Source organism: Syngnathus acus, chromosome 9 (assembly GCF_901709675.1).
Source record: "Syngnathus acus chromosome 9, fSynAcu1.2, whole genome shotgun sequence".
In the NCBI taxonomy this organism is placed as follows: domain Eukaryota; kingdom Metazoa; phylum Chordata; class Actinopteri; order Syngnathiformes; family Syngnathidae; genus Syngnathus; species Syngnathus acus.
In genome coordinates, this window is record NC_051094.1 from 9,187,294 (window position 1) to 9,202,867 (window position 15,574).

General features: G+C 45.3%; 1 protein-coding gene and 1 long non-coding RNA gene across 2 annotated transcripts in view; one reads left to right on the forward strand and one right to left on the reverse strand.

Moving 5' to 3' along the window:
• Nucleotides 1-4,910, forward strand: part of fam222a (family with sequence similarity 222 member A) — a 41,347-nt gene extending 36,437 nt beyond the window's left edge. Inside the window, exon 3 of the mRNA XM_037258552.1 lies at nt 1,384-4,910. Within this exon, the coding sequence (XP_037114447.1) occupies nt 1,384-2,846 (1,463 nt within the window). The 3' untranslated portion in view covers nt 2,847-4,910. The remainder of the gene's footprint in view (nt 1-1,383) is intronic.
• Nucleotides 4,911-4,951: 41 nt separating this feature from the next.
• On the reverse strand, nt 4,952-7,279 carry LOC119126953. Its single transcript, XR_005098732.1, has 2 exons — nt 7,214-7,279; nt 4,952-6,208 (listed from the first exon to the last, which is right to left on the reverse strand). It is a non-coding gene; the product is annotated as an uncharacterized LOC119126953 (long non-coding RNA).
• Between the last annotated feature and the right edge of the window lie 8,295 nt (nt 7,280-15,574).

Here is a 15,574-nt window from a genome sequence, read left to right on the forward strand (position 1 = left end):
AATCTTGGAATTCTGATTCGAAACAGGAATGGCACTGGAATAGGTCATGCCCTAAATTCAGCTCAGGATATTCACAACCATTCCCCTCTTGTCATTAAAATTCCAAATCTATTTCTTTGATGATATGGATCTTGTAGATTTAATCATTTTCACAGTTGGGAACCCATTGGGTTGTTGAAATTAACTCCCCGTGCTATCTGTAATGGAAGCCCAGGAATGAGGATTGAGGCTATTTGGCTGTGGAGTCTTTTTTAAATGATTTTTGCAATTGGAAAGGAAATGGAGTGAGTCGTAGTCACAGTCTGCGACCTGCACACACTCTTTAGGTTGCTGACAGTAGAGTCATGGCACTTGCTATGTGTGTGTGTGTGTGTGTGTGTGTGTGCGTGTGTGTGTGTGTGTGTGTGTGTGTGTGTGTGTGCGTGTGTGTGTGTGTCTTTTGCATAAAAAAAAAAAGTGAAGGGGTCGCAAGTCATTTGTGGCAGCTGATGTATCGCTTGTAAATTGAGTTCTCCCCCCGCCCCCACACACACACTTTTTGTTGCACTGAGCTAAGTAGCCATGAAATTGCCTGAATAATGTTGTTTAAATCCAATCTCAATGTGGCCCCTCACCTCCATGACCAGCCCCCAAACAATGACATGAGGTTTTTTTTTTTCTCTCAAAATTGCCATTTTCCTGTTTGCCACCTTGAGCTTTGCCTCATTGAACGAGGGCCATTGCTATTCACAGTCGCCTCCGTCGCTGCTGAATTGAATTTATGGGATTGGAGAGTTTCACATTGCCACGGAGCGTTTACTATAGATGCTATTTTCCTGTACATGTAGTTTTTTTGCTCATACATGTCTCGTTATAGTTTGATTTGTTTCTATTTAATCGAAGCCATTTTTGTTTTATTATAGGAATGCGGCCAGCTGGTGTCATTTACCTGAATGACACAGCACAGATGTTAGAACTGGGGCTGTTCATATACTGGGCACTTAGAATTCTCAAATGTGCCATTCCAATTAAACAAGCTTTGATCCACATTGTGCCCTCCTTGCTTAGTATCCAAGGCTAACCTAATTCATTGCTAAAGAGAGTTTGAATTAATTTCACAATGCACAGATTTAACACCGCCTAAGGTTCCAGGCTTTTGACAGAATGAGTTTTTAAAAAAGATCCACTTGGCGAGGGAGTTAAAATAGGAATGGAAAGAAAAATCTCTAATGGATTGAGCCGTTGCGATGAAACATAAACTGCAATCATGATAAGAATATGCAAATGATATTTTTTTTTGGGGGGGAAGACTTTTTTTTTTGTTCCCCTGGATATTTACAGTTAATTACAAAGTGAACATGGAGTCGAATCTCACTCATTCTTTCCTCTCTGTTTGACCTGCAGGTGAACTGGTGGTGCCTACACATTCCCCTCGCTACCCCACTGCGGCAGAACTTGATGCCTATGCTCAGAAGACAGCCAACAACCCTCTGTCCATCAAGATCTTCCCGACCAACATCAGGGTTCCCCAGCACAAGCACCTTAACCGGACTGTAAATGGATATGACACCACTGGCCAGCGCTACAACCCCTATCCACACTTCCACACCGGGGGCTACCATGGCCTGCTTGCCATCGTCAAGTCCTCTTCTTCCCCTTCGTTGTCATCCAACTCCACCTTTGTGTCATCAAAAGGAGTTCTCAAGAACTCCGACGGCAGACGGACTAAGCTCTCCCCTGCCCACATTGCCGTTGCCCCATACCCACCAAGTAGTAGCACTTTAGCCAACGGCCCCGGCCAGATGGGCTATCAAGCCGGGCCCACGAATCCTCCAGAGGGCCCCGGCTTGTCGGTGCCCCCCAACGTCACCGTAGCTGGCTCGGTGATTCCGGTAACAGGGGGGCGTGGCCTGGCCCTCCCCGCACAGTCCAACCTCCCCTCCATCCAGAGCATCATTTACCAGATCAACCAGCATTGCCAAGCACAGGCTCTGCAGCAGGTGTGTCAAGGGGCGCCACCCTCCAATTCGAGTCCCTCCAAGCAGGGAACAACTGTCATGGGGGTCTCCTCCAGCTCCTCAGGTGGAGGTTACGTGGTGGGAATCGGCCCACAGGCCAACATGGTGTACACGGGTGCGGGGCTGCCGGCTCAAAACACAGAGGCGCTCAAGAGCGGGGTTTACGCGGACAGTATGGACTACATCCTCTGGCAGAAGCAGCAGCAGCAACAACAACAGCAGCAGCAGCAGCAGCAGCAACAGGCAGTGCTACGAATGTACAGCGGGGGCAGCGGAGGGGGCGCGGCTGTCAGCAAGTCCCCCGAAAGCTGCATTCCTGTCGGCGGGATCATGGCGGGCCAAGTCTCCTCGTCCTCTTCCAGACCTTACCACCTGACGGCGAGCGGCGGAGGCGGGCTGGACAAAGTCAGCTCCTCCCCGTTGAACTGCATGGGCATGCATGGGAATTTCTCAGTGGGTCAGTACTTTGCCCCCCCTTGGAACAGTGTCCTGGTGACACCGGACAGTGACTGCTACAACCCCCAGGAGCTCCTGGGCTCCTCCACGGGCGGGTCGGCCACGGGCCACAGAGAAGTGGGCTACCCGCACCATCCCTATCACCACCACCACCATCATCATCATCACCCCGCCATCGACAGCGGAGGCCGTCTGTGTTGCAGCCTGCCCAGCAAGAGTTTGTGCAACACGTCAGTGTTGAGCAACAGCTTGCAGTCTCTGGAATACCTGATCAACGACATCCACCCGCCATGCATAAAGGAGCAGATGCTGGGCAAAGGCTACGAGACTGTGTCGGTGCCACGTCTGCTGGACCACCAGCACGCACACATCCGCCTCCCCGTTTACAGATAGAGGCGCAACAGAGAATCGAGTTGTGAATTTGTAAAGAAAATCTTAAGGCAAAGGACGGATCCGGTTTTGCGGTGGGAGGGTGGATTTGCTTTAATGAGTGCGCGAGCTTAGCCACGAGAGCTCTTGTCGTGTTGTGTGACCCAATCTATGGTGGTTTCAAGCCAGGCTTTGAGAATTCCAAATAAGAAATGGCAGTAGCGATTGCAAGTGGGGGAGAAAAGGGATTTTAAAATCCTCCCGATGATCCGTTGTGCCGTTTGCCAATAGGAATTTTGCATTGATTTATTTGTCTTTCTGTTTCCGCTTTTGTTGCCCAAGTTATACTTGCCTGAACTACTTTAATCTTTGCTCTCTTTTCTCTTTCTTTTTTTTTTCTGATGGAATCATAGCTTGACATGAAGTGCATACGCCACTTGTACCCCCCACTTCAAATTCCAAGACTGAAGCTACTGTGTAGGTTGTCACTGAAATAAATGGTCTCTAGAGGACCAAAGTTTAGGGCTGCTCTCAACATCCAAAAACTACACGCAGATGGATGAGGACAGACTCAGTGAAATTATAGCCAGGACTCTTGTGTTCTGCACAAGAATCATCAAGTCTGATTAGGACAGGATAGTACATTATTAATGGTTATTGCTGTTATAATTGATACATAAATTGCACTGCTTGAATCTTGTTAACTTTGAAGTTTGGAATTTGGGTAGTTTGGATATGATATATTTAAGAAACTTGAAAAACTTGAACCTATTTTATGTTGTTTTATATATTTGTAGGTCTATTTTATGCATTGGCTGCTATGGGGGAAAGCGTCTCTGATGCTTTGTTCTTTCCACTTGGTTTTTATGATTTAAATATTCCTGTTCAAGCAAATGTGCAGTTTCTTACGTTCTGTTTCGAGGCATCGTCACTGCTGTGGTTCTGTAAGAACCTGCAATGTGAGAGCTTGTTTTCATAACCAACACTGGAATCCACGGGGTGGGTGAAAAGTAACTTGGCGTTAAAAATTGGGAAAACAATCAATATTCCAATTACACGTTTTTAGGCAAGGGATATGTTTTTTCATTATTATTATTACATGGCAAAATGAAAGTCAACCTGCAGATTTTAACATGAAGTCATCATAGGTGGCTTCCAAAACAACAGACAGCCAAGTAAGTGGCCATCTGGGAAAAAAATAAAGGAGACAATGGGGAAATAACACATCATATAAAATCCCCATGAGTGTTGTCTGTTTCCAAAATGTTTTCAAAACAACTTTAGCGAAACAAAAAAATTCTAAAAGCTATTCATAATGCCTGCTTTCCACCCACGCTGTGAAATTAACAAAGGAGTATTAGGCCCACACAGAAAAGAAAATTATACTTTGAGAAAGAAGTGATAATGTTGTGAGAATAAAGTCATGTCGTGAAAACAGACATAAACTTTTTTTTCATTGTAAACCAAGTTAACAAATATTTTCATTTCCTGATTATGAGTTTTCATATCCTTTTCTAAAAAACAATTCGATTTTTTATTTTAAATATATATATAATTGTAATATTTTTTATAAAGTTTGGAATTATTTTGTTGAGAACATTTACATTTATCTTTATTTCTCATCATTTTCCTTTTTCCTTTCAGTGTCTTCCTAATACTCCTTCACAACAATAAATCTTGAAACGCTTATTTAAAGAGAACATAATACACAGAAAAAGAAACGATACAGTGAAAAATGTGAAGGTTATCGACATAACGATACATGTACGTGTGCTTAACACAAGTGTGTGTTCGCATGCGCATTTTAGCTCATCAAAGCCTCTTCCCATGTCTCATTTGAAGATTTCCACCACAGTCCCCATAAAATCATACCTGAGTAATGTACAGGAATTCCTTTGCCGATCTCGCTTCCTTTTTAACGGAGGACTTAGCGTCTCCAATATTTGTAACTGTCACATCTGCCTTCTTTGTCAGGTGTCGTCATAGCGATGGAGGAAGCTGGGATAGAAGGGAATCCTATTTCGGGAGGTACGGTTCACTCCTCTTGCAAATGGAAAAAAAATAAAATAAAAACAATCGTCTCTGACATCAGATGAAAAGAGACAAGGGTCATTGCTTTTCCTTGTTCATTTTAGCCCCTGGTTGGGTTGTATTTAGCCCAAGCCAGTCTTAACTAGATGATTCAGAGCGGTGAGATATTTATTATGACTGTGGGATTCCCTTGAATGTACTGCACTTAAATTACTGCGATGTGTTATTGCCTTTTGGGATTCAAGTGAAAGAGAAAAATTGGATCAGTGCAGCAGACCTGTGGTCTTGATTAGCATTTCTTTTGTCAGTGGAATTTCAATGCTAAATTCAATTTATTAAATAGAGCCGGAGCTTTGTTGTGGGGAAATACTGGCATCAGTCTAGATTTATGAAGTGCAATTATTATGACTGTATGAACATTTTTTTCTCTGAGCTTACACCAAAAAAAATGTAAACTACAGTTGTCAATACATTCCCAATGTACCACGTCCCTACTCCCTATCTTTTTTTGTTTTGTTTTTGTTTTGAGGTGTAAAATAAATTTCTTTAAGACTATATCCAGAGGCCACGTCTCGGCTTTGACGTCTGTCGTTATTTGATCTAAACCTAGATGTCCTTTAGATGTCAGCGGGAAGTTGGACCCTGTGGGACCTCAAGCAGAGGCTTGACAAGTGATGTTGAACCTTTGCTGGCAATGAGAAAAAAAAAAACTTTGAAGTTGTTTTATTTAACCCGTAAGGGATCCAAAAAGTGTTCTTAATAATAACGAGCCTAAAAAAAGTATTCAATCCTGATATGATAGCTCCCTCTCAGCACAAATTCAAAAAGAAAATATGTCCTGATTTGAACTTTGACAGCTGACCTAAATCTTGACTATGAGCCTTAAAATGGGACTTTAGATGGGTGCATAGATCCCTGCACTGAGGTCCTGATGGCCTAAAGAATACCAAGCCCTCTGGCGTCTAACTTGCACAGTAAGCCTCCTTAACATTACAATAAAAAATAAAAATGAAAAAAAAACATGTTGTCTCAACAGCTTAACGCCCCAGCCGCGGTCTGACGCATAATGCCATATTTTCTGTCTTGTAGAAATATTTTGACAGATTTACAGATACATCCCGTCCCTAAATCCCCTCCGTTTGGCTTCTGCATTAAACCCTGTCACATGACGTTGAAGTCAAGAGCCAACACTTGAAGCAGTGGAGATTCTGGTGTCTGGCCTTTCCCACCAACGCAGGTCCGGCCGGGGCAGCCGTCCTCTCAGATAATGGGAGTATTGGGTGACAGTATCAGCGGAGAGTATTCAATGGCACAGAGGGTTGAAATCAAACCCCTTTCAAATAGGAATGGATTTCCTGTAAGGTACAGAGAGGAGTACGGTAATTAGAGAGGAAAGACTTTGTCAATTCACATTTATTTCGATTAAAAGAAAGTATGTCGTTCTTTTGCTGTGTTTTGTGCCAATTTGTGCCAGACCCCGTTAACGAGGTCTTTTCGATGAGCCTTGGCTACGCTGTAACCCAGCTTCCCAATTTGGACAACGCACGCACGCTTAGGACATATTAGGATAATAGAATTACATTTCAAATTGATTTGTGTCTGAGCTGATCCATGCACGGCTCACTCAGCTGCAGAGGCAGAGTGGCATATGGCATGTCATTATCCCCCCCAACCCACCCGTTCAAGGCCAACGGGGTTCAGCAGTACTTAAAACAAACTGAAGGTTACGACTGGCCGCCATTGAAGGGGAGGACAGCGGGGCTGGGGGGGGGTGATGTGTGTGTGTGGGGGGGCTAACGCCCAGTCTCCGCTGCGTCTCAGAGGGCCTCAGCGGCGCACCGCGGCGCCCGGGTTCATCGGCCCGCTTTGAAAGCCGGCTGTGTTTGATCGAGGCGGGGGGATTTGTTTTCTGTTGGATTATCCATGGTTACTCCCCGCTTGGCTGAAGGGGCCCTGCGCAATGTGACAGATCTCAAAGCGGAGCGAGATACAGGAAGGGATTTTGAGGTCAGAAAAGCCTCGAAGCATCAGTAATCAGGATAATTGCCATGTTCCTGCATGGTGCCGCTATCAGATGCCCCTCTTTGGCTCAGCTCGGCGGCCTCATATTCAAATTTAAACTCCATTGAAATCATCCTGAAAGACTTATTGTGCCTCCATGTATCACACATTCGAGTAAATCAATTAAGTTTTAAACGCTGGAAGCCAATTACGCTGCCCAGGAAAGGACAGATGTGAGCGCCATGTGAATGAGGACATTTAGATCTATAAAACTTATCGACTGCTAACCTGTTTTCAAGGGCAGCGAGAGGCTCACCGGGATGGCCTGGAGGCGGCAACGTGGAGAGAAATTGACTTACCCTGCTTGTAAAGATCCTTTAGTAAATCCCATGAAGACCTTTAGCTGGTGCAAAGGTCCTGCTGCATTTTATGCACCTGAGAGGGAAACGGGGCCAGTTAAAAACAAGCGGGGCCATAAGGGACGTGACGTTGAAGAAAACAATGGCAGCTGCTCACTCTGTAGAGTCTTGGCGTTGTTTCGCCAGCCTACACATGGTGTGTGTGTGGGGGGGGGACTTGGGCCTCCAGGGCGCCTTCCCTCATACCCCCTTCTCAATGTCTATTACTGGCAGACGAAGATAATGTCATAGGCTCCGACCAAGCATGAAAATACTTTAATCAATAATTCACATGCGTGTATGGCAAAATATACGTCTTTTTTTTCAAATACTGTAAAAATGTACAATGATAGACGAGCACATAAACTCGCTTCAAAAGCCAATCCAGCAGGAGCTCGGGACATTCTATGTATTTTGAGCATCGACACTATATAGGTTCAGCTGAAGAAGCTTATTGCCTTCAAATATTCTTATGTAGACGTCTATATCCAATTCAAATATAAAAGTCTGGGGGGTTTTCTTTTTCCTCCTGTTTCATTTATTGGTTGTGTGCAATGTTCCTATGGGCAAACAAGGCTGTTTTCTTTCCTGGGTGATCTCGAATGCACCAACTATGTCCAAGTCTGAGGGTACGGCAACCTTGAGAAAATAATATATATGGAAATAGGAAATATATAAAGCATCTCTTTCTCATTGTTCTCCCTGCAGTAATGTATTTATATGTTTGTGTCTGCTCAGGATGAAAACATTTTTTGGAAGTGCTGTATCTTGGGCAAAATAAAAGGTGTTAATGTGAAACAAATCTGTTTTGGAGAAAAAAAATGTCGCAGGGCAGTTTCAACTTTTCAATGTGCCTATCGAGCCAAACATCCCTATGATTGCTTACTTTCTTTCCTTCGGCAGTTGTGCAATTTCCTCCTAATCTCCCCACAAACGTCATCTTGGATTTGCTCAAACAGCCACGCAATTCGCCCTCCATCCCTGAGATGTGCTCTGCCCTCCCTGCCTTTTGTCAATCTCAGGACTGAAATGTAGAAGTTTGCTATTCATTGGACATCTCTTCTTTTATGTATGATTGCGTGACATAAGTGAATAAAGCAAATGACTTGTATGTGGGCTGCTTCTGTCGATCTGCTTAGTCGACGCCTCACTTTTTCTTTTGCTGTTTGTACTGTAAGGAAGGTAAGCAGATTAGTCTTAGGGCACACATCTCCACCATATGTTGGCCTCCACAATCCTGTGACCCTTTTCACCAATCACTTCCTAAAGTGATTCATTCTTTTTTGCGTTCATATGACTTCAACCAGTAGGTGTCAGTAATGTGTATTGAAGCTGGTGCCACCTCGCCGTAAAACAAAACGAAGAAGAAAATGAGTAGATTCCCGTTCATGAACGAGTCGTGAATTGCATTTCCCGTTCACCAACCGAACGTATCTATGAGTGAGTGAGTGATATGCATTTCCAATTCATCGCGAGAACGGATCAGTGAGGGAACGAATCCTGACTTTCCCGTTCGCGAACGAGTTAATGAGTGAACTGCAAGGACATGCGGTCAGAGGAGGCAAGGTAGCCTCCCCTGCCATCAGGTGAAAAATAAATTCAATTGTTTTTATTATAAAGTCATTGTCCTTTTAATTTCAATAGTTTTGTATCATTTTGAACCAAAATCGCTGAATTTTTTATAGTCATTTTAAAACCGAAGACGATTCGCTCGGAGGAGCCAACTTCCCGCCTAGCCTACCTGAGGATTGCGTTATCACACGGCTGCCTATGTTGACAGGCTATGCAGTTAGACAGAACTGCTCTCTGTCTTTATGTCGCTGTTTAAGTGTTCAAACAGTGTGGCTATATTAACAAATTTCCGTAGTTAAGCTGATGTATTGAATATCTAGTGTTTTTTGTCATCTGTCTGTAACGTCGTATTTCTTAAGATGAACAAAACGGCTTTGAAAAGAGACTACGAAAAAAGGTTCTCCAGCCTTATGGCAGGGGGCGCTAGTGATCCCGGGATGCTTCATCCGCCTACCTGTAGAATAAGAGATCGCCAGTTCAAATTTACACGAGCAATTGAGGAGCAGTCGTCCATTTATTCTGTTTTACATTCGGGGGGTTTTGCCCCGTTTTTACATTTCGTTTTACAATGGAGGATTGCATATCCAAACGATTTTCAACTTTGGATTTTCGGTCGAAGCAGGAGGAAAGGAAGAGCAACTCCGGAGTTAAAAGGTTTGATTCGGACAGCGGGACTTCGGAACGGAGTGGTACGCACGATCGAAAACAAGTTTTTGATTCCATGTGTTTTATTGAGTGGTTTTATGTGTGAAGACTGCTGATATGAGATTTTAATTAAAATAGTTCAAATTAAATAATGAATAAGCCACACTAGAGCAGCGTTCCCCAACATTTTGGTTAACCCTAATTTCTATTTTAGAAAAATCATGGTACCGTGACCCAAAATAAGGACCTTCAGGTAAGAGCGGAAACCTTTAAAAGATGCTGTGGAGATTACAGTGATCCTAAGAGATCACAGCAAATGGGACACCCTGCCGATGGAATCCCCAGATGTCAAAACTAAAGTACAGTAATAAAATGAAATGTGATAGTTAGATGTTTGAATTAAAATAGAAGTACAATACCAATAAACAGTAATTGACGAAATAAAATTGACAGCTGAACATTAAAATCAATGAGATCAAAAGTGTAGGGGATAAAAAAAAAAAAAAAAAAAGTAAGATAGTGAATGGTATGAAATGGATAAGCAACTTTTGTACTCAACAGGGACAAAGGACGCAGCCATATTTGAAGACACAAGAAGGGCCGCTCGAAAGTATATCCAAATTACCTGGAGTAACTGCCGCAGAACGAGAGGTAGTGCACAAGGGACCCACAAGAGGGAGGCACCAGGAACCTTGAATGAATGGGAACCCAGAGTGTAGGAACCTTCTGAAATAGTGACCCTCTGGCAACAACAACAACAGGTTGGCCTTCCCTGGGGCCTTGCGGTGTATGAAGCACAGGGAAGTGGAAGGAATAAATCCAGCATCTCCTTAGGTCGTGCGTTGTAATGGGACAAAGGAGATTGCTCAAGAAGAAAGGAGCATACTTTTGTAGGCTGGGTCTCACTCTGATCAGGGTGGATTGATCCTGAGCTCTTCTGCCTTGAGTGGCTTGACCTGGATACCTAGCGGTGTTAACGAAGGGTCAAGGTGACTCGGGGTGTAAGTGCTCAGGGGCTCCAGTGCTCTTGAACCCTGATCAGAGGAGAAAGGCAGCGGTTCACCGCAGCTGGCCTACTCTGATTGGGGAGGATTGATCCCCAGCTCTTCTGCCCTGAGTGGCTTGACCTGGATACCTAGCGGTGTTAACGAAGGGTCAAGGCGACTCAGGGGGTAAGTATGCGGCCCCCCTGAGTTCCGACTCTAGGAACAATGCACGCAGGGTGTGGTGGTCCAGAGCGTAAGGACCTTAATCGAGGCTCAGTCTTCTATGAGGGTTAGCCTCGCTCAAGCAACAGCACATTGCACCACACACGTTAATATTGGACTCTAAATGGAGACTTGGAACAGGTTCCAATTTCTTACCCCTAATATTCACATCCCCTAGTCCAACTTAGGTGACTAGGCCGAGGATGCACCGGGACCTAGGCGATGTAGAGTAGGGTTTCTTTTTCAGCCATTCCCTCCACAGGTATTGCAATACAGGTGAGTTCCCTCTAGGTACTTTGTTTGACTTCCCTGGAGCCTTGCGATGTAGGAAGCACAGCAAAGTTGGAGGAATGGATCCAGCATGTCCTTAGGTCGTGCGTTGTCATTGGACAAAGAAGATTGCGCAAGAAGAAAGAAGCTTTTTTTTTGTAGGTACAACTGAGAGGAGAGCACTGGGGAGGCACTGCTTAGTCAGGGCTGGCTCCAGTGCTCTTGGACCCTGATCAGAGGAGAAAGGCAGCGGTTCACCGCAGCTGGTTCTCACTCTGATCGGTGTGGATTGAACCCCAGCTCTTCTGCCCTGAGTGGCTTGACCTGGATACCTAGCGGTGTTAACGAAGGGTCAAGGCGACTCAGGGGGTAAGTATGCGGCCCCCCTGAGTTCCGACTCTAGGAACAATGCACGCAGGGTGTGGTGGTCCAGAGCGGAAGGACCTTAATCGAGGCTCAGTCTTCTATGAGGGTTAGCCTCGCTCATGCAACAGCACATTGCACCACACACGTTAATATTGGACTCTAAATGGAGACTTGGAACAGGTTCCAAATTCTTACCCCTAATATTCACATCCCCTAGTCCAACTTAGGTGACTAGGCCGAGGATGCACCGGGACCTAGGCGATGTAGAGTAGGGTTTCTTTTTCAGCCATTCCCTCCACAGGTATTGCAATACAGGTGAGTTCCCTCTAGGTACTTTGTTTGACTTCCCTGGAGCCTTGCGATGTAGGAAGCACAGCAAAGTTGGAGGAATGGATCCAGCATGTCCTTAGGTTGAGCGTTGTCATGGGACAAAGAAGATTGCGCAAGAAGAAAAGCTTTTTTTTGTAGGTACAACTGAGAGGAGAGCACTGGGGAGGCACTGCTTAGTCAGGGCTGGCTCCAGTGCTCTTGGACCCTGATCAGAGGAGAAAGGCAGCGGTTCACCGCAGCTGGTTCTCACTCTGATCGGTGTGGATTGAACCCCAGCTCTTCTGCCCTGAGTGGCTTGACCTGGATACCTAGCGGTGTTAACGAAGGGTCAAGGCGACTCAGGGGGTAAGTATGCGGCCCCCCTGAGTTCCGACTCTAGGAACAATGCACGCAGGGTGTGGTGGTCCAGAGCGGAAGGACCTTAATCGAGGCTCAGTCTTCTATGAGGGTTAGCCTCGCTCATGCAACAGCACATTGCACCACACACGTTAATATTGGACTCTAAATGGAGACTTGGAACAGGTTCCAAATTCTTACCCCTAATATTCACATCCCCTAGTCCAACTTAGGTGACTAGGCCGAGGATGCACCGGGACCTAGGCGATGTAGAGTAGGGTTTCTTTTTCAGCCATTCCCTCCACAGGTATTGCAATACAGGTGAGTTCCCTCTAGGTACTTTGTTTGACTTCCCTGGAGCCTTGCGATGTAGGAAGCACAGCAAAGTTGGAGGAATGGATCCAGCATGTCCTTAGGTTGTGCGTTGTCATGGGACAAAGAAGATTGCGCAAGAAGAAAAGCTTTTTTTTGTAGGTACAACTGAGAGGAGAGCACTGGGGAGGCACTGCTTAGTCAGGGCTGGCTCCAGTGCTCTTGGACCCTGATCAGAGGAGAAAGGCAGCGGTTCACCGCAGCTGGTTCTCACTCCGATCGGTGTGGATTGAACCCCAGCTCTTCTGCCCTGAGTGGCTTGACCTGGATACCTAGCGGTGTTAACGAAGGGTCAAGGCAACTCAGGGGGTAAGTATGCGGCCCCCCTGAGTTCCGACTCTAGGAACAAAGCACGCAGGGTGTGGTGGTCCAGAGCGGAAGGACCTTAATCGAGGCTCAGTCTTCTATGAGGGTTAGCCTCGCTCATGCAACAGCACATTGCACCACACACGTTAATATTGGACTCTAAATGGAGACTTGGAACAGGTTCCAAATTCTTACCCCTAATATTCACATCCCCTAGTCCAACTTAGGTGACTAGGCCGAGGATGCACCGGGAGCTAGGCGATGTAGAGTAGGGTTTCTTTTTCACCCATTCCCTCCACAGGTATTGCAATACAGGTGAGTTCCCTCTAGGTACTTTGTTTGACTTCTCTGGAGCCTTGCGATGTAGGAAGCACAGCAAAGTTGGAGGAATGGATCCAGCATGTCCTTAGGTCGTGCGTTGACATGCGACAAAGAAAATTGCTCAAGAAGAAAGAAGCTTTTTTTTTTTGTAGGTACAACTGAGAGGAGAGCACTGGGGAGGCACTGCTTAGTCAGGGCTGGCTCCAGTGCTCTTGGACCCTGATCAGAGGAGAAAGGCAGCGGTTCACCGCAGCTGGTTCTCACTCTGATCGGTGTGGATTGAACCCCAGCTCTTCTGCCCTGAGTGGCTTGACCTGGATACCTAGCGGTGTTAACGAAGGGTCAAGGCGACTCAGGGGGTAAGTACGCGGCCCCCCTGAGTTCCGACTCTAGGAACAAAGCACGCAGGGTGTGGTGGTCCAGAGCGGAAGGACCTTAATCGAGGCTCAGTCTTCTATGAGGGTTAGCCTCGCTCATGCAACAGCACATTGCACCACACACGTTAATATTGGACTCTAAATGGAGACTTGGTACAGGTGCCAAATTCTTACCCCTAATATTCACATCCCCTAGTCCAGCTTAGGTGACTAGGCCGAGGATGCACCGGGACCTAGGCGATGTAGAGTAGGGTTTCTTTTTCACCCATTCCCTCCACAGGTATTGCAATACAGGTGAGTTCCCTCTAGGTACTTTGTTTGACTTCCCTGGAGCCTCGCAATGTAGGAAGCACAGCAAAGTTGGAGGAATGGATCCAGCATGTCCTTAGGTCGTGCGTTGACATGGGACAAAGAAGATTGCGCAAGAAGAAAGAAGCTTTTTTTTTTGTAGGTACAACCGGGAGGAGACCACTGGGGAGGCACTGCTTAGTCAGGGCTGGCTCCAGTGCTCTTGAACCCTGAGGAGAAAGGCAGCGGTTCACCGCGGCTGGCCTACTCTGATCGGCGTGGATTGAATTTGTTTTTCCCCTTTTCATGATGGCAGGGGAGGCCGCATGTCCCTGGCTGGAAGGTTTAACACCATATGGACATGCTTTTTATGTTTAGCCCATATTAAATGATCAGTATAAGACCGCAGGCATAATCATACTCTTTGCACGAGGATTTGATGACAGTGTTGTAAGCACCGAGGCCAAGAAAAGCTAAGTCTCTTTGCATGCATCTGGCCTAAGTGGTCAAGCTAAAGTCGCTTCGAAGGAAGATTATTGCAATTCTTAAAATCTCATCTCTTACAAAGCATAACAAAATCCATCAGTATGAAACAGGAACAAACCTGATTTCTCCTAATGCAAGTTTTTTTTTTTAAAAGAAGGTACAGGTTCAGGTACACCTAACCCAGTGATTATTTAGATAGTGGTGTAAGACGTTATCATAGAGATATTAATAAAAATATTTGTCATTAAAAGTAAATTGGTAATGAGCATAATTTAGATTTCTGATCAGGACATCTTTGCCTTATTATTATTATTACTATTATTATTTATTCTTAATTTAATTATTATTATTACTATTATTATCCTTAAAAAATATTCTCAGTAGGGTGAGATTCAAAACAGCTCCCTTCATCATGCAGCACATTTCTACACTCCCCCCGAATTACATCCACAATAATTAACAGTGGCAAATTCGTACATTTGTAATGCTGTCAATCAAAGTCAAGGTTAGGGTTAGGGGTTATGGTTTCGGTGCTAGTGATTAGGGGTTAAGGATTAGGGGTTAGGGTTTGGGGGTTAGGATTTAGGGGTTAAGGATTAGGGGTTAGGGTTGGGGGGTTAGGATTTGGGTTTAGGGGGTTACAATTAGGGTTAGGGTTTGAGTGTTAGGGGTTAGGGTTAGGACAAACAAGACCCACAAAATACAATAATTAAGATGCACTTAGTTAACAAACATTTGCATATTCGTTTGGTATTCATGGTGACAATATTTGTTGTAACAACACTTCCTGTTGAAACTACACGGCTAACTTCAAGAACTATCGATATTAATGTTTTTCCCTCTTAGTTTTGTCGCCTCACTCGCAAGCTCTCCACCCACCTAAAAACATCAGATAAGCTGGAGACTGATGAGGCCGCCTCCTCCGCCAGAGCGTGCGTTACTGGGAGACTGCACACTGATTTCATACACGCTCACTCGAACAGAAAAAGAGCTCCGTGGAGCAGAAATGCGTCTCTTATTAGCAAAACTCATTCACCTGCACGCCACATTGACTCCCTGGCAATTTAGCAATAAATCATGAGAAATACCCATGGAGGCCCGGCAGCAGACTGACGCCGTGACGCCACCGTGCCCTCGCCTGTCATTTTAGGCACCCTGAATCATTTTGGGTTCAGTGACCTCGTTTCATCTCTGATGAACTGAAAGGTCATCTCACAGGCTACGCAAGCAATATGTCTGCGGCTCATCGTCTCCCAGTGCTCCCAGTGATTGCTCATTCAATTTAGAAATTCCGCACCTTGGTGTAATATTTCACTGGGGATCATGGGAAGTATTTCACGCAATTATTTCAGCAAAGAGAAAATGAAACCTACGGCTGCCCTGGGGGTTGCCTCCTTCTTGAGTTTAGCGCTGCTCAGACAGTGGAAATTGCACTGCACGAGCAA